General features: G+C 46.6%; 1 protein-coding gene across 1 annotated transcript in view; it reads left to right on the top strand.

Annotated features, from left to right (window-relative positions):
* Positions 1-6489: 6489 nt before the first annotated feature.
* LOC144111447 (uncharacterized) overlaps positions 6490-21824 on the top strand; it is a 32852-nt gene continuing 17517 nt past the window's right edge. Inside the window, exons 1-12 of the mRNA XM_077644751.1 lie at positions 6490-6646; positions 8176-8211; positions 9918-10081; positions 11063-11203; positions 12938-13105; positions 14091-14354; positions 15261-15400; positions 16432-16818; positions 17447-17615; positions 18680-18964; positions 19691-19927; positions 21033-21250. Of these exons, the coding sequence (XP_077500877.1) occupies positions 6604-6646; positions 8176-8211; positions 9918-10081; positions 11063-11203; positions 12938-13105; positions 14091-14354; positions 15261-15400; positions 16432-16818; positions 17447-17615; positions 18680-18964; positions 19691-19927; positions 21033-21250 (2252 nt within the window). The 5' untranslated portion in view covers positions 6490-6603. The remainder of the gene's footprint in view (positions 6647-8175; positions 8212-9917; positions 10082-11062; positions 11204-12937; positions 13106-14090; positions 14355-15260; positions 15401-16431; positions 16819-17446; positions 17616-18679; positions 18965-19690; positions 19928-21032; positions 21251-21824) is intronic.

Here is a 21824-nt window from a genome sequence, read left to right as displayed (position 1 = left end):
CCACTTAATACAGGCTCCTCACGAACTGGAAATGACGGGCGCATGGAGGTAGGAAAACTCAGGAGAGGCCCTCGCTATCCGAGCTGCACGCCAGAAAGTGTGCCGGAAGTCACGCGCTTTCGCAAGAGCCGCTGGGATTCCTTGGCCGCCGGCGCAGCCAATTGTAACGCTTGGCGCAGCGGCGCCGTCTGCTGCATTGTCTGCTGCGCATGAGCAAGCGCGGTGTGACGACGGCCAAGTAGGGGAGACACAGAGGGGTGGGGGGACTAATCAACATATGTTGATCTGTCCATGTCATCGTTGTGTTTTTTTTGTAGCATTAACCCGTCTTCTACTATAATGAAATAATTGTAGCAGTGAGTTACTAGCAGGGATATATTTTTACATCTTGATAGTTACATTTTCAGACGGTCAAGAAGGGCAGTTCCGAAGGAACCTTGAAATATAGAGAGAACAATAATACAAAGGTATTATGACTTGCATAACAACCTGTTCATAGATCTTAATCGCTTCTAGAGCTGAACGCTTGCGGCGAGTTTTCACGGGTGGTTAAGAGCGTTAAAAGCTGGGATTTTGTTGCGTGCCAGCAAATCATGTGCTTAAATTCTCCTCAAGGACTCTAGCAGATGCCTTCTTTGTAGTTTTTCCTCTATGTTAATGCGAGAAAGATGCATGCATACAGACATTCTTATAAGGATGAAAGATGTCAGGGTGCTGTGCGGAAGCGTCGCAGAGATTACATATGAAGAGAAACATGCCGCCAGAAAAAGCAATACTAGTAAACTTTATAGAGCCGTCGAGCCCATAGACCCTGAACATCCACGACCGGAATGAAAACTGAGAGAACCTTTTGAAGTGACGAAGCTGCGTACAGTCTGACTAAGCTCTGTTTCTCCAGAAGGACGAGGCCCGAGTGCAGCAACCGCAGCAAAGTCGGCACAGATAAGGTCGTCGTCTGGTCAAAGACACCCGGTCAAGCACCGCGGGCGACCCTTGACGCCAGAGCGACGCTAACCGGAGTCCTGACCGGCACTTGATTCGATCATGTGTATTTTTTATTTGGTTTGTGCGGTAACCCTAATAGGCGCATTTTCTATTTTTGGGCATGCGTACGTCCCTGATGCCATCGCTGTGGCCGACGGCCCTCCTGTCCACCGCGTTGTGGGCAACCAGTCAGCGGTGTACACTTGCGCAGGCCTTCACCTGAGTGAAGGCTGGGGTGAAGGGCACACCTGGGTGAACGCTTTCAAGGTAAATGCCCTCAGGGAAAAGGCCTTTGCAAAATTCGAGAGTACCGTGCCAGGACAAACTTGCTTGCCAATTCATTTTTTGTCACGACTGTGCAACAGTGGAATTGCTTATCGGAAGTGCAAGTGTGCTCTGTAAATGAAGGTCTTTTTTTGCAAATTTCTTACCCTCTACTGTAACGCCTTCGGGCAATGCGGGGTAATTATTCAATAAAGAATAAATTAAGAATAAATGCCTTTAGAACGTAAAGACCTTAAGTGGCCACGATGACAGTGCTATTGCGCGATATTCCGTGCTTAGCCATGCAAAACCGTGCTACGTTTTTGTCGTCCCTAATTAGAATACTGATAATTACTCACGCACGCATTTGTGCATGCTTCTAAGAGAGTTCACTGAGTCAAAGGCCACAGCGCATTCCCTAGGTCCACCTTTATTCAGCTCTACCCGTCGAGCCTTCGTGGCCTAAGGATAGGGTGCCCGTTCTCGAAATCCCAATGTCCTGGGTTCGATTCCTATATTTTTACAGTTCAACGACTTTCCTCTGATTAGAGGAACCTTCCTGAGAAATTACGCGTGAATCCGAAGTGTCTTTCATCTTTTCCCTGAATTTTGTTTTGTTGATTCATTGCTTCCGTCCGGATTTTTCGCTCACGGCCAACGACACAGGTGCCGAGAGTGACGGCGCCGGCTTTCCTGCGACACAACACCTTTAACGCTGTCGCACTAAAAGGAACTTTAACAAGCAGCGCAAAAAATACAACTAGCGAAAAGAAAGGAGCTTGCAGGCACAGAGGGAAAAAGATACGTGAATAACGGCAATGATATCGACGGTAAACAAGAAGAATAGCCCCAGAATAATACTACCATTCAATAGTCGTGAAACAGGAAAAAATACGGAGATCGAATAAACAGAAGGCAGCACTGCCGGCACTACAATAAAAGCACCAAACAGTTGTGCAGCCAGACGCCGGCAGCTTCTGCGAAGCCGAAATTACCTGCTGGCCAAGTTTTTTACGGTTTGGTTTATGGGGGTTTAACTTCCCAAAGCGACTCCGGCTATGAGAGACGCCGTAGTGAAGGGCTCCGGAAATTTCGACCACCGGGGGATCTTTAACGTGCACTGACATTGCTCAGTACACGGGCCTCTAGAATTTCGCCTCCGTCGACTAAGTAGGGCCTAAAAAAGATCACATGATGTGTATAAGGCGCCTAAAACATTCTTTAAAAAATGATGAATGATTGCTAAACATTCATGAAGCGAAATAAATGTGCTCTACAACAGGTGGAAATGTGAAGGCCGCTACGAGAAGGTGAGTTCAAAAGTAATGGAAGAAACCGACAGAGCATCTGCGCGCCAGAGTTCATGGGGTGGGTATTCACGGGTGAGCACATTGACACAAAGGTTCCAAGTTCTGCCAAGTTGGATCAAAAGAAAATGTTTTGTTCGATTTTTTTTTCTAGTGTTGAACTGAATGCACCTGGGGATCTTCAACGTGCACTGACATCGCGCAGCACACGGGCGCCTTAGCGTCTTGGCTCCATAAAAACGCAGCCGCCGCGGTCGGGTTCGAACCCGGGAACTCCGGATCAGTAGCCGAGCGCCCTAACCACTGAGCCACCGCGGCCCCAGGTGGTCGAAATTATTATTCCGGAGCCCTCCAGTACGGCACCTCTTTCTTCCTTTCTTCCTTCACTCCCTCCTTTATATCCCTTTCCTTACGGCGCGGTTCAGGTGTCCAACGATATATGAGACAGATACTGCGCCATTTCCTTTCCCCCAAAACCAATTATTATTGTTATTGAACGCACGCTACATACTGATGATGCTGAAAAGTTATGTAGCGGGCTAGTCCCTGACACGATTGAACACTGCTCAAAAAACCTTTTTTTTTTCGGGCGAAGTCTCCGGAGATCAGTGCACGTTGTCGCACCCCATATGAAGCGGCAATAATGTAGGTGTAGCATGAGCACAGACTTAAATACAAGTATTTTGATTAGAGACGAAAGGATGCAACTATGCCGATATAACAGCCCAACTACGCGGGCAACGTTTATTTTAACGTAGTTAACGTGCATACCAGAGAAATTTGTTAGTCAACACCCCCCTAGTGTTTTGAACCAGCTAATAATTGAAATACGGTTAGAATTCAAACCAAATTACCGGGTGACATCTATTAATTTTGTTTTTAATGAAAGAACATAGCTTTTGTTTCATTTGAATTTACGTTTAGCAAATTCATTAGCTCCATCAGACAAGCAACAAAAGTTCTTCATTCGCTTTATGAAGAAGTCTACGAGGACTATGTTTACTAAATGATTCCTGGAACCATCGCGGTTAAACCGACAAGCTTCTACACAATGTTGATTGGGGACAATGCTAGTTTTCTACTCTCCCTAGGCATTTCAATAAAACAGCGAGTGAAAACGATCGGTGAGACCTGAGACGTGCAGTGCTAGATAGCAGTCCGAATAGACGAATGTCTAGGTGCTCAGGAAGGTTTTGCAGTCTTTTGTTTAAGGAGAATAGAACGCACAAAGGGATGCTAAATACTACTTCTTGAGGTAGTATTTCTCAGTACTTTTAAACGGAAGGAAACGATGGTACACACCTAACGAAGAGTTTGTGCTTTGATAGACGTCACTGAATGTTCTTGACGATGGCTAAGATTCATGGTTGTGCTCGAAGTTCCTCCGGAGTAGACACAGGGAGTTGCAACATCATGTTTTTTATTTAATACAGGGGTGTTTTATGTCATGCCACATATAATGTTTAAAGGCGTTCAACGCCAGTTGCCGTATGTCTTGGGCATCACTACGGATTCTTTTGCATAAGATTTTGCAAACACCACCAGTTTACACGGCAAATATGTGGTCGAATAGACGCTATGGTGAAGATGGGCTAGTGGATGGAAACGGTAAACTTTCCGATTTCCTGTTTTTTTTTCTCTCGTGTAAATGTGCGAGAATTAAATTTCCAGTTAAAAGAAGATTTAATCGCGGCCAGAACTGAAGACCGTGCCTACACTACTCCTTTTGTCTCACAGCTAATAAAACACTGTCTATGGTATGGTGAAGAAAGAATTAGAAACACATCTTGTGCTACGGCACATCCAGAAGTACGCTCGCGTGAATCTTAGCTTGATCTAAAAGGAAAGTGGCAGATATCTAACGCAGTGGAGCCTCTTGAAGACACTATATAATAACTAATAGTAAGGCACTTGATTACACCATACTATAATTATAATATATAATACAATTTCGGCAGGGCATCGAAGGTAGTGGCAGTGGCGGTCTGCTGCCGACGAGGAGGTTCCGAGTGCGGGGCCACCACAACACCAGAAACAATAAAAAAGCGGAAAGGATAAGTGAAGGCATTTCTCCTGTGAGTGTCGTTGATCATAGCAGTAATGTTTTTCTTCCATGTTTATTACGTTACTTTCGAGCTAACGTCACCAGTCACATCAGCTTCAAATGATCCTGCATGCACCATAGCCCACAGCCTTGCTTTGGGTGGCAAAAGTATGCTAAAAAAGAGCAGGCTGATAGACGCTCATGCAAAGGTCACTGTAATAAAAAAGTGGGTTAGACGGTGGTCCTTTTTTACCTGGCATTTCGTGTTTTTTCAGCTGCTCTCGGTGTCCGCTTAGTGCCCCTAGAGTTGCACATAAAAACAACACTACGCAAGGAACAGGTTGCTTTCAAAGCCAAAGTATAGGGCACCACTGCCCTTTGTTCATGAACGACATTCGCAAAGTGTGGTATCTTGTACCTACCTTCGACGCGGTGACCAAATATTCAGCGGCATCTAACGGATGCCTTTGGAAGTAACTACAATTAGAGTGCCTTGCTACTTGAACAACATCATCGTCTGAGCACAAAAGAGTGGGCTTGACTACTGGTGAACTGGTGCTGTTGTTATTTGCTTACGTACCGCACTGCAGTGTCCGCTATAATTCGATGGTATACGTGGAAGGTAGTTCTACCATCTAACAAAGATATTGCGCGCTTGAGGTCATTCAAGCAGGTCGAAGCCAACCGGCGTAGCCCACTGTCATCATCATCATCGCCATCCACCCGACTACGCCCATTGCAGGGCAAAGGCCTCTCCCATGTCTCTCCAACTAACCCTGTCCTTTGCCAGCTGCACCCACAGTATGCCCGCAAACTTCTTAATCTCATCCGCCCACCTAACTTTCTGCCGTTCCCTGCTACGCTTGCCTTCTCTTGGAGTCCACTCCGTTACCCTTGATGACCAGCGGTTATCTTGTCTTCGTGTTACATGCCCTGCCCGAGCCCATTTCTTCCTCTTGATTTCGACTAGGATGTCATTAACCCGCGTTCGTCCCCTCACGCAGTCTGTCGGCTTCTGGTATCTTAACGTTGCACCTATCATTTTTCTTTCCATAGCTCGCTGCGTTGTCCTTAACTTAAGCTGAACCCTTTTCGTTAGCCTCCACCCTCCACGTTTCCGCTTCGTAGGTGAGTACCGGTAACATACAGCTGTTCTACACTTTTCTTCGGAGGGATATTGGTAAACTGCCATTTATGATCTCAGAGAACCTACCATATGTGCTACACCCGATTCTTATTCTTCTAGTTATTTCTCTCTTCTTATGCGGATCAGCGGTCACTACCTGCCCTAAGCAGGTGTATTTCTTTACCCCGCAGTGGCATGTCTTATACCACTGGTGCCACTTTTATGAGTAAATACTGATGGCTTTCTAAACTTCCTGCGAAATTAGACAAGCTCGCTATCGTCAAGGTCGTTCAGTGAACGTTTGCCGGCCGCCGCGTCTCATCGCATCAGTTGCAATCATGGAATAACCGGACGGATAGCCAGGGAAAGCAATAGACTTATGAAATAAGGGTATGGTCTTCACATCAAACCGTAAACTCGCGCTTTCTTGGGGCCTCTTTCACGCTGGCCGATCGTAGTCAGGTAGCCGAAGGCAAAGAGCCTGCTTGGGACCCCCACGCGAAACGATGCTTATCTGCTGTGGCCGAAGCACGGCAACATCTCGAGCGGTCGCTCGCGTTGGCGATGATTAGAGAGCCCGCGGCCAAGACTGCTGGCCTGTGCTGTGGCCAGCCCTGCACTCTCTCTCTTTTTTTCCCAAGAACCCTGCCGTCCCCGCCGTGGTCCTTGCGGTGTTTTTCTCGCCCCTCGCCTTGCGTTTTCTGCAAGGGCCAGCTCCGCGCGATGCTTAGCCAGCGCTGGCTGGGCAGTCCCCTGGGCGTACGCCATATAAGGGACCGCGAGACCCGTGCCAGGGCAGGCCAGTCGGACTACGGGTATCGGCAGGTCCACGCACAGCACTGTATTTCCCGGCCCAGGGGAGTTTGTGCTTCGTCACCATGAGGGTCGTCGTAGCCCTCGGTTTGCTCGTCGCGGCTGTCGGTGAGTGAAGACGACCTCTAGGAGCACCCAGTGCGAGCGCGGGCGATGTCCAGGATGCGCCGCAGCCGGACTTCGGATTTACGTTGCCGCGCGTGCTAGTGAGCCGTAGGCTGCTGCCGCTAAGACTAGAAGTGTAAATGGTACAAAGACTGAACAGATTTAAAATGCAGTAAATCTTCTGGAGGTGATGTTAGAAAAGAAATGCTTTACTGAAGGCTTCGTTACGTAGGGATGGCTGAAGAAGATCGCGGAGTCACAAACAGCTTAAGAAAGAAAGAATAGAGTCCGGTTTGCAGTCGAGGATTTAACCATTCCAAAAAAGAACACCATTTCAAACGAGGCAACTAAAAGGGCATATTTTAATCAAAGAGTAAAATGTGTTTCTAAATAGTGCATTTGAAAGTTACAGAGGTTTTGCAAGGCCAGCGAAGTATAAAAACATTTCGGATAGGATTACAAGAGAGGCCGTTCCAAGACAATAGCGGGCAAATGCGTCAATGGCAGTGGTGTATAACTTTTCTATAAATAACGGCAGGACCAGGCGGGTATTATGTCCTACTAGAACGTCTGAGACCAGGCAGGGCATCTGGCCGAAACAAATTCGAGCAATATTGGATCGCTGGAACGATTATGAACACACTTACTTTATCTCGTTGAAAGGAACGTTGCTGCACAGGGAAGGGAAAGTATTATAAACTAAATTGAACCGCTCTCGAAGTTGAGCCTGTCTTGGAGCCCGCCCCTTCAGCATCATGAGCACGTGATCTGATCTGAGATCAGCAATTAGGCTTCACACTTTCTAATTCTTGCTCAATGTTCCTAAACGTGCCAGCAGTGTAAAAGCAACGAAGGTAACGGTTGCGAGGGCACACTTTGTCCGTGTGGATGTCTCGAAGCTCTCCTGTGCACTTGCATAAGGCAGAGGCAGCGGTCGCAAGCGACGCTATTAGGCACGATAAGTCGGGTGATTATGCATGAGCATCTCCTTCAAGATACGGTAGAAGAGGATCCGTTCAAGTGGGATGCTCAGGCAGCAGTGATAAGCATCGTGAGTGAACCGATATAAAGATATTACAAAGTGGTAGCTTTTAGCGCTCGAACTGCAAAACCAGAAGGGAAACTCCGGCACTGACATCATCGGCTGATTAGTAGGATTTCCTTTTTTTCAGCTACTTTTTGCACCAGCGTAATTTGCGTCTTTGTCATAAACGTGTGGGGAACGGTTTGGTAAAGTTCATTTGTGGGCTGCATAGTTTGGTGTTTCCATAGCTCCGGCTGCCTAATGCAAAGCGTTTACGGCGGCTAGCGCCAACTGGCTTGCGTTTATACTTTCCAACCTAGAAACAATTGCGGGAGAAGCTTCTTTTTTTGGAAATTGAGAACATAACGCTAACTTAAAGAAAAAAACAATGACAATACTTTAGGACAAGGCGAGCGATTTTGTTTCAATCTTTGCAGTCTTACATGCTTTAGCGGTGCTAATTAAAGTTAAGATGCGCACTAACATGTTGTTCTCTCTTTTCTTGCAGCTGCGTACGGTTTGCCCCACACCCTCCCTAAGCTTGGTGAGTATTAAGGCGAAAGCCTTTAATGGCTCAACGTTGTCCGTCCGTCCGCGAAATTTGTCACGCTATAGCTGTCAATCAAATGACGTCAACTCGATAAGAAAAAGATCTTTATGCACTGCGTGATTCGAACCACTATCCTTCCGTTCCGCAGCCGAGCGTGCTAACGACTACGCTATTTCCTGCCAACGTATATGCAGTTCTCCTTGTCTAGGACGCTTGAGAGTGTTTGCGGAAAGGCGTCGAATCAGGCGGATGCCTCCCAAACACCCTCCAGTGCCTCCAGAAATTAAGGTTCGCAAACAATCGTGCACTTAATCAACAACACATCAGTGACACAAGCAGCAACACCGCGCTAAAGGAGTTCGCCTCATCGCACATGAGGTCAACAAAGTGCCCCCCCCCCCCCCGAATTTTTCTTGACGTGCAGCTTTCCCGCATAAAGCGGAAAGTGCGGCAAGATTGATGCATTTTTAATACTGAAGACCTTGTCGCGAAGAGCCAGGAATCAATGTTATGAGTGAATCAGCTGACGAAGAATCCGTCATAGCGTGAGAAAACTGCTTCAAGATGTTTAAGCTTTATTAAGCTACAATTCCCCTGAAGTTTTAGCGACAAAGTGCGAATATGTACATACACATTTGTACGTACGTACGTACTACTCGTTCAGATAAGCGACCAAGAGAGTTGGTTGAGATTACGTTAGAAAATTGTTAATGAATCTTCACACGGGTCTGGCGTCCACTCAGATTATTCAAATCTATGGCGTCTCTAAAAGTTTTTTTCTATTAACCGGCGCCCGTACCTTTTCTCCGCCCAAAGCAAATTTTTCTCAACAATTCACATTATTTTTGTTGATTCCGCTGCATCAGAAGAAAATTTTCAAGGTACACATGGCACAGTGCCACGTTAAAAAAGTTATTAGGAAAAACCCCACACAGCACTTTAATGCAATTCACGCTGAGCGTGAATGGCATCAAGCGTGAACGCAGGATGCCTCATCTTGAGACACACGCCTTGACACTCCTTTATTCTTGCAAATGAGTAAACAAATAAATATTGCAGTTTACCATACCACACGCTGGCAAAGTGCTATATAACGCTCATTACGCACACTTGTATAGTCAAGGGTTCGACGAAAGTTCGTCTGGTCAGGCATTAGTAGAAGCAAAAGATTACAGTCACTGACCAAGTCAAGCTAAAAACAAATTGACGTTTCGAAACCCGTACAGGATCCTTGTTCACACTGAGGTTAAAATGGCAGTGGTCGAAGCTTAAATACGCAGAATATGACGTAATGACTGTATGTCATTACGTCATATTCTGCGTATTCAAGTTTAGACCACTGCCATTTTAGCCTCAGTGTGAACAGGGATCCCGTACGGGTTCCGAAACGTCAATTTGGTTTTAGTTTGACTTGGTCAGTGACTGTAATCTTTTGCTTCTATGTGCACTTGTCTACGGATGGACTTACAATCTGGAATATATCTTCAAATATTGTACCGATGTTTTAAGAAATTCGCGATCTCTTCTCATAGGTGTAGTTGTATGTCTACTTGAAATATCCTGAAAGAGTCGTGGCCTGACCGTGCAAGCAGCGCAGAGCCTACGCATCTTAAGCAGTTAATGCTTGCGCTACGTTGAGCTCCCGAGAGCTGATTCCACGAGCTGCCCTTGCGGCACTGACGTTGTTCTGTCCGGCGCAGTGTTCGAAACGGGTCAGGAATACACGTACAAGTACCGCACCGCCGTCTCCCTGAGCGTGCCGCACAAGGCGTCGCACGCTACCGGCGAGGAATTGTACGGCTACCTCAAGGTCACCGTCGCCGAGGCCGAGCCCACTGCGAAGACCGCCAAGCTCCTCGTGAGGGTAAGAAAGGCTTCACCCTCTCGTCTCACGTGACTCCCGTTACTGGGCAGCTGAATAGTAAACAGGTTCAGGATAACCCGCGTCGGGATAAATTTAATCTCTAGCATCTATACTGATGAGAATCATATATGGACTCTGTGGTCCTTATTGTCCTTAGGAATGATGAATAACGGCTCAGCGCTTATAAAAATCGTCTATAGACCATTTTATAAAAATAGACCTTACAAAAATGGTCTATTGACTCTATTGACTTCCTATAGATATATCTTCTTGTCTATTCATCGTCTATAGGGTATCTATATCCAAAAGTCTACTAAAAGTGTATGGCCATAAATATAAAGATTGTCTATAGACTGTCTATAGGATTTGTATTGACTACAGACAGTTCTCTAGGGTTTTTCTGTAGAGAGTCTATAGACTTTATAGACAGAAGTCAATGGACAGTCAATAGACTGTCTAAAGAAATTTTTGTAAGGGATACATAGTTCCCCACCTTGTGGGCTGCCCTCCTGGGCCGCTATAAATAACGATTCCCTTTCTTTGTTCAACTATTTTTGGTTTTGCCCATTTATTCTCTCTGTTCCCCGTGGTAAGCAGTCAGATCGAGGCGATAGCGCGGGATTGTATTTGCTATCTCCAAGGACGATGCATAAAGCGAACAAAGGTGACATACGGTTAACAAAGCTATCGCTACACTACCCTGCTTCTACTATGCATCGTGATAAGGACAGGCGCTCTATTCTTAGAAAAACGTTGCCTTCATATATATAAGATTTGGAGCAACCGGAACGCGAGACACATAAGAGCGCGTCTCGAAAATACGCTGCCCCTTGACGAAATCCGTGCATTATCAGTACAGCACACCGATAGGTCGTCCACGCCCGGCTCACTGAGTGGGCTTCAAGGAGCAATCAGGTCCCAGCAACACTCCGCGCCTGTACTTTGTGCATAAGCGATCATCGTATTCCGCCCTCTGTGCAGCTCCTGAACGTCACCAGTGCGGTGTACGACAAGGAGGTGCACGACCACACTGCACCAGTGCCCGGGCTCTACCACTCGCCCCTGGAGCACTACCTGCACCACCTGGAGAAGCCGGTCGTCTTCCTGGTCGAGGAGCTCAAGGTGAGATGAGGCCTCATGGAGCGGGGACTTGGGTGCGACAAGTGACGGCCGTAACGGTTACGGAGTGTTAGGCTTCAGGTCAAGGGTTTCTTATGCATCTCTTTCTAATGCATATGCACGTACAAAGTACAAAACTGCAATTGTTTGGTACACATAAATAAAAATGCCATTGAGTAACTGCATAGAGAGATAAAACATTTATTGTAATTCGGGAAGGTTGCTCGAGCAACTTGGGTGGCACCCCTAGTCCAAGGCGCCACTGGCTTTCGCTGACTGACGGACTTGCTGAACCAACTTTAGGTGCTGATCCAGGGCCCCGCTGGTCAGGGCCACCTCCCATTGCTCATATGTCGGGTTGGACACAGTGAAGTGTTTTGGTTTCGTTGTGCATTCCCACGATATGTGGTAGAGCGTAGGGCAAGCTCCACACCAATGGCATGTATTCTGATATTGAGTGGGGCTAATCTTGTGTAGGATGAACAGGTTAGTTAAAGTGTTGGTTTGAATTTTCCTCCAGTCTATGGCTTCCGAGGAGTCGAGTTTTTTGTGAGGGGGTGGGTATTTTCTGCGCTCCAGCCTAATATGTTCTAATCTGTCACCATAGGTGCTAGGCATGGGCGTGGGGTAGGGATGAGGATCCGCCCTGTTGGGTAAATCTCAGGCTAGATCGTTGGCTACCTCATTGCCAGCTAGTCCTTCGTGACCAGGTGTCCATGGTAGTTTGTGTGTTTGGCTAAGGTTTCCAAGTAGCTCGGTTGCTCTTGCAACTGAAACGCTGAAGTGAATCGGAAGGCAGTACTGTGAATTCTTGACGAACGATATAGCGATTTATGTATGAGCGCAGTTGCGTGAAAATACTGGAGGCGGATAGTAATCCTCGAGGAAGGGGCAGCATTTGGCCCATTGAACCGGACCTCGCTAACTGTACCGATATGTAAGTGATAGTCCTCCGACACTTCATTAAAACATGTTTTCGAAAAAAAACAGAAAAACAGAACGGGACATCCATTTTGTTTAAGCGGATGCCTTTTCCATTCTATTAAAACGCGCCGACGCAGAACTTTGTGCAGGGCGTGGCGTTATAGCTAACTGAGGGTGAGAGAAGGCGGCATAAAATATTAAGAAAAAATATATTTTCGTCATAAATAGGGTTTTCGGAATGAATAGGGTTTTCAGGCTTAACTTCACCAGCGAATGCACGAGACACCAGGAGAACACAGGACAACGCTGGTCTAGCAACTGACAGGGCTTTAAATAGCGTCAAATACTTGAAACCTTCAACTCTATCTAAATAGGCGCGCGAAATATTCACGAGAGCGCTCCCGCAGGCTATTTTTCGCTCTCCTAGCTATAATTGCCAGTGTATTTACATGCAACTACATGATTTAATGTCTGCAACGAGAAAATTGGAGTCGTCGGATAGTAATGCACCTGTCTAGACATACACAGCCGAATGGTAGCTAACAACGATGAATCACGAAGCGCGTTCTTTAGCACTGCAATAGTCAAAGCTTTAAAGGTTTAAGTAGATACTAAGCTGTTCACCAGAAAGGCAAGAAAATAATCGTATGCGCAAGGAAATCCTTCTTCAACAAATAGCGGAAACCTCTGCATTGGGCTATTTCTCCATGGTTTCGCGAAATGCGTGCTGAACGCCTTTTGGAAGACAGGAGGAAAGTGCCCGGAACTGTCATTCGAATAGCTATTAATAAAATGTTTTCGCCATCGGCACAGGTGGTGAGCCTGGAGGTTCCCGTCGACGTTCCCGAGCCAGTGGTGAACCTGTACCGTGGCGTCGCCACCGTGCTGTCGTTCAGCGAGCCGCTCAGCCACACCGTCCCCTTCAGCAAGGTGACCCCTGTTACCCCTGAGGACGAAGTCGTTGTGTACAAGGTCTTCGAGGTGAGTGGCCGCTGAGATTTTTCATCACCACAGTACGAACCGCGGACGGGTTTTCGTGCCCGCATAGCTGAGATTCAAGGCAGCCGTAGGTGTTGAGCCCTGATAGTATGCCGTATGACGGGCATTACTGAAAGCAAGAATTTGGGGCTTGCTCCGGCTTTTTATGGCTTGTCTGCACGGCAGTGAGAAACTTCTACTTGATGTCAGCAAAATGGCAGGGCACAAATCAAAAAGGGGTTGTAACGATGTAGGTGCACCGAGGGCCCTGCGCTTTAGACGCAATGGCACGAGGAGAGGATTCACTATACATAATGACAATGCACTCTTTCGAGTGGAATCTGAGCTGTCGAGTTAGTTCGACACGTTCTCTGTGTGTCCTTTACATTGTGCGGCGCTAGACTGCAAAAAAGTTCCGTTGTCCAACGTATTCCCCTTGAAATTCACGATATCTGTTAAGCTCCTGGAAATGGCCGCTTCTTTCAGCCCTGAGCACGCACTTGTAATAGCAACAGGAAAATCAAAATGGCGACCCGTAAAATAGAAGTACATGTCACAACAGGTAGCGCAATGACACCGAAGTAAAAAACTGAAGTATGCCGCCCGTACTGGTTTCACACGTTTCGAGCCGAAAACTCGAACAAATTATGGTCGCCAAATGCTTTCATACACTCTTCCGTGCTCGTTAAATAAGGCATCTAAATTGATGTGCACTTAGGGTACCTGTCATCACTTCGTGCAACTGAGATTGGCCCCTATTATTTTGTATTTTCTTTCCTGTGTGCTTACTTGCCGTTTTATTTTATTTTATTTCCATACTCACGTAGTGATCCTGTTAGTAATGTAATCTGATGCTGCTGTCAAGTCATTGTAGGGTGCGTTGACCCCTGTCAAGCCTTCTGTCTGGCTTTTTGTCGGCGCACCCAACATCCTCAAGATGTTGAATAAAATTGAATTGAATTGAATTTGTACCCGTCCCTCTATTCAGCACGACCTGGTCGGCAACTGCGAGACCACGTACCACGTGCTGTCCGACGTGCACGATGAAAGTGTGCTGAACCTGACCAAGACCAAGAACTACCACAGGTGCCTGGGCCACACCGCCGTGTTCCACCACGCCGACTACAACTACCACGGATGCCCGCAGACCTGCCCCGTCCACAAGCCCGTCCAGGTCCTCGACACCGTCGAGCCCGAGTATTCTCAGTACGTGGACCCCTACGGCGCTGGATGCCCGAAGGAGACTTTCGAGGTGCGTTTCACCCGGAGCGTTCAATGTCTTTTAATGCCATTCTCAAAGAGTGCGGACACAAAGACGTGATGATCATTTGGCCGGCGACCTAACTCTCTTTTAAGTACACAGACATCATCACCCGGTATAGAGTCTGTTGGTTAGAAACAGCTATATAAATTCAGGAGAGCACTTAGGTCATTTTACGTGCATCAAGGCGAAAGCCTTTGTGTCGTCCTGTTGAGCTCTCCAGCTCAACACGATCGGCTCACGCTTCTCGAATCATTATCGGTTTCACGTTACGACATACTACAGATTCGTTATATCCGATTTGTTCGCCTTATCCGATTTGGAGTCACGACATATGCCTTTTAAAACACACTCGTCCCGTCGGACTAGGTGGCCGAGTGGTTAAGGCGATGTGAGGAGCAAATCCGCAAAACAAGACGGGACTGAGGTAGGCGACAGCACAGGGCGGGCCCTGTCCAGTCCCGCCTTGTTTCGCGGTTTTGCTCCTCACGATGTCCTACCAACTGGCCTACAATCAAGTCCTTCTAAGTTACGGCGATGGACTGCTAATCCATTCGGCTCTGGCCGCGTGGGTTCGAATCCCATCCTCGTCTAAATTGCTTTTCCATTCATTTTATTTCATTGACAGGCGGAGTGGACACTTTTCGAGGACGCACAATTCCTGTGCAGAACGATTAGCCTATAAAGGCTTTCGCCTTAATACATAAAACGTCAGAAAGGTAAAACATAAACATAAGAAAACATAAGACACATAAGAAAGGGAATCAACGCAGAGAGCGACGACACATAGTAACCCTGGAGCAGGGATGGTTTCTGCCGTAGTGTGCATTCTGATCTGAGGCCAGGTAGTCGTGCTGCGCCTAACGTAGTGGTTTTCTTCCCCGTTGGGCCCTGCAGAAGAACGACCTGGGTGACTCCTTCCTCACCGTGAAGTACAACGTGAGCCTCTATGGAGAATATGGTCTGCTGGAGAGCGTGCAGGCTGTTGACAAGAAGGTGCTCGTCTCCGGAAAGCAGCAGCTCGTCGCCACCTCTGTGTGAGTAAAAGAACTCTAAACAGTACCTGCAGGTAAACTATAACAAGGCTAACTGCTAGTTTAACTGAAATGTCACTTCAATGCACATTGATTCTTAAACCAGTTATATAAAATCGAGCGTATCTTTAGTCTGCAGGTTTTCATGAGGCGTACACTGCGCACCATCCCTCGCCAACATGATTGGTAATTTTTAAACAGCCTTAATTGCGTTCCTCAAGCGAGGCTGATTGTTGATATTATTTTTGAATTTGGGTACACAAAAGACGCCATAAAGAAGGTTAAGCGTGAACAAAGTGCGGATTTAAATTCCTGTTTCAAGTACTATTGATTCGCTGTTAGCTATATAAGATGGCGCTGCTAAAAACTCGCAGCTGCTCTGAACTCGTCGAGACAAAATCACGGCCATATATATATATATATATATATATATATATATATATATATATATATATATATATATATATATATATATATATATATATATATATATATATATATATATATATATATATATATATATATCCTTAGAACGATTTAATTTTGAAGTCACGTGGTAAACTTGGACAAGGAAAGTGGCTCCGAAGTAGAAAGATCAAATGGATGCTTAATAATAATAATAATAATAATAATAATAATAATAATAATAATTGGTTTTTGGAGAAAGGAAATGGTGCAGTATCTGCCTCATATATCGGCGGACACCTGAACCGCGCCGTGAGGGAAGGGATAAAGGAGGGGGTGAAAGAAGAACAGAAGAAAGAGGTGCCGTAGTGGTGGGCTCCGGAATAATTTCGACTACCTGGGGATCCTTAACGTGCACTGACATCGCACAGCACACGGGCGCCTTTGCGTTTTGCCTCCATAAAAACGCAGCCGCCGCGGTCGGGTTCGAACCCGGGAACTCCGGATCAGTAGCCGAGCGCCCTAACCACTGAGCCACCGCGGTGGGTGAAGGAGGCTTCACAAAATATTGATTTGCTGGAAGTTTCATGAATGCTTATTTTCTCTTTTCTTCTGCGGCATGTCACCAGCCTGCACCTGGAGTACCTGTTCAAGACGCCTGCAACCAGCCTCTTCGAGGAGACCGTTCTTCCCGTCAAGACCTACACCAACCTCACCTACGCCTACCCCGAGCAGCACTACGTGCACCATGCACCCGCCCTGGAGCTGGAGCACCTGAGCCTGTATGGCCCCGTTGACCGCAAGGAGGCCACGGTCGCCGTGCGTGTCCTGGTTTCCAGGCTGGCTGAACTGGTCGCCCTCGACGACCTGGAGGTGAAGGATGACTACGCCGACCTGGTCGTCCAGCTTCTGACCGTGGTGAACGCTCTGACTGAGGAAGACCTCACGGAGCTCCTCAAGACTGTGGTGCCCCTTGAGAAGGTCCACTACGTCAGCGAGAAGGAGTACCTGGAGAGGTCAGTGCCAACTAGGAAATTGAAAAAAAAGAACAGTTTTATTCAACGAAACTGCCTAACATTTCACTTAAACGTGTTCGCGACCGGATAAAAAGCGATTAACAAGGCCTCTACAATAGTGGCTAGATATCGGGAATACTTGTATCCACACGCACACGGTGCTCTAATTGTATTCATTTCTACTATTCCGGATGTCGAAGTAGGAGTAGGCCTGAAGAAGGCGTGGCCCTCGGAGGCATCACCGCTTTGCCTAGAGCGAAGAGCGAAGGACTTGGAAGTCAGAATGGTGAAATGACAACTCACGCAAAAGTAAAACAAGCAGAAAATTAGGTGAATGAGGCAATTACTCGAAGAAAATTTAATGAAAGGCACTCATTCACCTTAGGAAGCTTAACACTCTTAATGCAAATACGCCATTATAACGGCAAGCATGTTAGCTTGCTTCCAAGCTGCCCTAGATCAGCCAATGTGATTTGGGAGTGGCCGCGATAGTCGAACAATTAAATGAGAGCAAATCACTTATTTCTGAGCTTTACCCTGGATGAGCCGTACAAGCCTAAAACAAGAGTCTAATCTTTCTAAGAAAGAATTTTGGCATTCATGAATACCCCAATTCTTCCCGCTGCAGGAAGCTGCTTCTGGACGCCCTCAGCTTGGGTGGCACTGAAGCCACTGCCAAGACTGTCCTGACCCTGCTTGAGGAGGAGAAGCTGACGCTTGTGGAAGGCGTGCACGTGTTGACCACTCTCCAGACCTCGCTTGTCAAGCCCACTCCCTACGTTCTTGACAAGCTTCTGGTAAGCGAGCTGCCCTAAAAAGATTTTACTGACTCTGCTATTGCTCCTTAATAATATATTTCGAGATTTCCTGGCGTTCGTGAGGCAAATCGCAGAAAGCCTCGTCACCACAAATAACATCTAACTTTCGTCGCCAATCGATTCAGTATTGCCTCAAGTGTGAAGTGCTGAAAAGCTACCAAGGAAAGAAGTAATATTGCTGACTCTAGCGGTAATAAAAGGTGGTGAAATAAACCTTACCTGGTTCAGGCTTACGATCGTTATGAATTGATGTGGTTTGGCTGAAGATTACAGGAACGCGAAAACGGGGCAGTAAAGAAAGGAGGCATACAATGCCACTTTGTTGCCGCAAGTAATCCATCGAAATCCAAGGCAGGAGTTTTAGCGCCAACATAATTTTAGTTTGTTTAGTTTGTGAGAGAGCAGCACTCATAACAAAAGGTACGTCATATGTACTTGCATCAATAAGTCACATGTTCAGCTTTCTCGTGCAAAAATTCTGAAAATATTAAAATTGTAAGACACTCTTATCGATATAATAAAGGCAATGGCCCATTCTTCCGATGTTTAGCATATCTTTTGTTTAAAGTGATTCCATCTATCGCATCGAGCAGTTAAGGCTGCCATTGAAAACCAATGGGCAACGCTTTTTGACGATAGCAAAACATTAACAGCAAACAAAATACAAGACTGCCCTCGGGTGATCTGCAGATATATTGCTTGTTATAGTGAAATCTTAGGTTATATGAAAAAAATTGCGTTCATAAACAGTTTCCCGCTCAAAAATGCTTTTGTCCAAAATTGCTGGGTATGTTTCGGAGGGGGACAGGAATCTGACCTGCTCTACGTGCGCTTACAACGTCGCTTTATGTGCAAGAGAATAAGCGAAAAAATACCTTCTGCTGTTAAACTAGTGAAAAAAAATGCTTAGGGCGTATTCCTTCAGGCGACGACGAAAACACTTGCTTCATGTTTACAGCTCTTGGTTGGGCTGCATGCCTTAGCCAGATATGCACGAGTTTTGTCTTGTTTTACAATGGAAACCTTTGCTGTCCACATTGCAGGATCTCTGTCTGAGCGAGAGGTTCGTCGAGAAGCGTCTTCTCTTCTCCTCTTCCTGCCTGGCCCTCGCCAAGGCCGTCAGCAAGCACTGCACCTCCCACGTCACACTGCCGACCACCACGGAGTTCAAGAAGAACGCCATGCTCAAGAACATCAAGAAGATCCGCTCCCACCACCAATCCTCAGAGGAGGTGTACGATGAAGAGGTCACTGAGCACAAGGACCTCCTGCCCCAGTACGACACCAACCTTTCCTGCACTCTGGAGGACTACGAGAAGTATGTCAAGGTAAGAAGAAATGAATGAATTTTTGAAGCACTCAGAGTGTCAAGCCAGGATTTACTCTCTTGGACTGCTGAGTTGTGAGATATTGAAGCGTGAATGATTCTGGTGCGCAAGAATTTCCTGTTCAAGCTTCTTTCTGAAAAAAAAAAAACAAATTGCTTCTAAAAAGGTGTCTACGTGACCTTTGCGGAAGCAGACACGCCAGATTTGCGAACTGGAGCCAAAACTTGTTTTAAACCTACAGTATGAAGCTGATCGATCTTCTGAAGAGTGCTACCTCTTCGCACTAAGCCACGTTAAACAGATGAAAAACCAGTAAATTTAGTTTTGCTTTGTTTCTGCTTTCTAAAATTAAATATTGTGAAGCCCTCATGTAAAGCCCTCAAGGGCCCTTGAGGTATCTATAATAAAAAAAAAACATTCAAACTGATGGGTCTCCTTGCCGCTGAGTAATGCCTTCACTAAGTTCTCAAGCTGTTTGCGAATGCTTGAAATCACGACAGTTTGCACCAAATTTATCTTATATGCGGAATCGGGTTAGGTAACAGAAGATATAAATTTCGTTGAATTTTGAAATTTGTGGCACAATCAATAAACCGGATTTTATTACAAAACAGAAGTAAATGACACAACGGCCGGGTGACCTGTATAAGTTCTCCAGTGTGGACTTTACGAGAGCGGTTGCTTCTGTTCTCACAATGATGCGCTTGCGACCCTTCCATCTTTCAGGCCGTCGTTGAGAAGTTCGAACAGGCCAAGGAGTTCCACGTGGTGACCGTCCTGCAGCACACTCTGAGCAAGCTCAAGCACCCGCTTGCCCTTAAGACCCTCCTTCCTCTGGTCCTCGGCAAGCACCCGCTCTGCAAGCTGACCCTGGACACCGAGGACGAGTCTGAGGCCTGCCAGTACCTGCGTCTCGTCACGCTGCAATCGCTCAAGCACAGCGTGTTCCACTACCCCGCCCTTGTGAGTCGCGATTTAGTTTTTTTGTTACAGCACTGTGCCTAGTATCAATCAATCAATCAATCAATCAATCAATCAATCAATCAATCAATCAATCAATCAATCAATCAATCAACCAATCAATCAATCAATCAATCAATCAATCAATCAATCAATCAATGAATGAATGAATGCATGAATCAATCAATCAATCAATCAATCAACCAATAAATAAATAAATCAATCAATTTACTTCGCTGAAGCGGGAACTCTTCAGCAAGTTCGCGCGCGCAAAAAAACTTCCTGACACAGGGCCGTGACTAGCACTATAGCCAGCTGCGATGCTACAGTGCACCTTGGCTGGGACATTTAGGCACAAAGGCCAACATTGGAGACAAACATACAAGATGCACAGGCTAACAGGCTGCTTGCCTAAAGATATAGTCTCAACGTACGTTGGTGCGCTTGTGCTAGCCTTTTCTGCAAGGATGAATCTCGACTTTTAAAAGCACACAGACACACAAACAATGTTTGGGGATATGAACAGTGTACTCCGGCTAAGCGGATGCAGCATGCTCTACAGATTCTTGTGTGTGGCCGAGGAGGTGATAATCTAGGATACGAAAAGACAACCTCTATTTACCCAGGGAGAGCCAGAACGGTAACATGGGGAAACGCGCAAGTATGAAGTTGTTCCTCGTGAATATCTTGTATCAGCTGTTCCACTAGCTTTGCATATTTGAATTAAGTGAACTCTGCTTGTACACATATAAAGCCTACAGCGCGGTCTACGCTGATGCTTCCAAGTTCATTGCTTCTTTTTTTTTTAGTAATCAAGAATGTTTAGTATAGGGGTCACCTCATGTCGCATGTGATAAAAATATTTTATCCGCACTGCCAGTATGGTTTGGGGACGCGCTTGTAGACTAGACACCGGACCGGTGTTCACTGAGAATAGGCGTAACGAACTTGAAGAGCAGAGACTGGGGAAGTACGAGAAGGGCTACACCCGACTGAGGTCAGTTGTTTTTATAACGCGGAAGCTTCGACCTTATGGTACTGTAGTTGGCGCAAACTCTAAAACAACGAGCGGGCCCTCTAACTCATCGCCGTGTGGTTCCCTACACAGGTGCAGCCCGTGCTTCAGGCCCTCTACTTTGACAAGGACGAGGACTACGAGCTGCGTAGCGTTGCCCTGCCCCTCCTGCTGCTGTCTCAGCCACCGGAGCCCGTGCTTGCGCGCGTCGTGCTCGACCTGCCCCGTGAGAAGAACGTGCAGGTGGCCTCCTTCGCCTACCACACCCTGCTCGCCTTCGCCAACCACACCCTGCCCTGCTTCAGGCCGACGTGAGTGGGTCTCTGGGAGCGCACGTTGACGGTCGCGCTGGTGGAGTCATCGTTATCATCAGCAGAACAAAGGCCTATCCCGCTGACATCCAGTTAACTCTGTTCCGCGCTTGCTGAGGCCACTTTGTCCCCTTCACTTTTCAATCTCATCCGTCTACCTGCCTCTGTGACGCTTCATGATACTTTTAGCTTCTCTTGAAATCAATAATCAATCAATCAATCAATCAATCAATCAATCAATCAATCAATCAATCAATCAATCAATCAATCAATCAATCAATCGATTAATCAATCAATCAATCAATGCGTCACCTGCTAAGGCACCATCGGTCATCCTTGCTTCGTATAAAGAGTTCGTTGTCTTTGTCCAGGCTGGCATACAATTAGGTTCCTCCAATGGTAGCATCGAAAGAGCCAGGATCTTTGCTGGAAAGAAATTACCTGGACCGAGTTGGCTCCGTCATAAGCAGAGCCGATGTATGGAGCATGCCGTCAGCGCTTCTTGTATACGTACGCTAGACTTCGACGACTGCCTGCCCGAACCTGAAGCCTGCTTCACACTAGACGAGCACCT

The sequence above is a fragment of the Amblyomma americanum genome, chromosome 11 (genome assembly GCF_052857255.1).
Source record: "Amblyomma americanum isolate KBUSLIRL-KWMA chromosome 11, ASM5285725v1, whole genome shotgun sequence".
In the NCBI taxonomy this organism is placed as follows: Eukaryota; Metazoa; Arthropoda; class Arachnida; order Ixodida; family Ixodidae; genus Amblyomma; species Amblyomma americanum.
The sequence above is the reverse complement of the archived record's forward strand: the minus strand, read 5'-3'. Positions and strand labels throughout refer to the sequence as shown.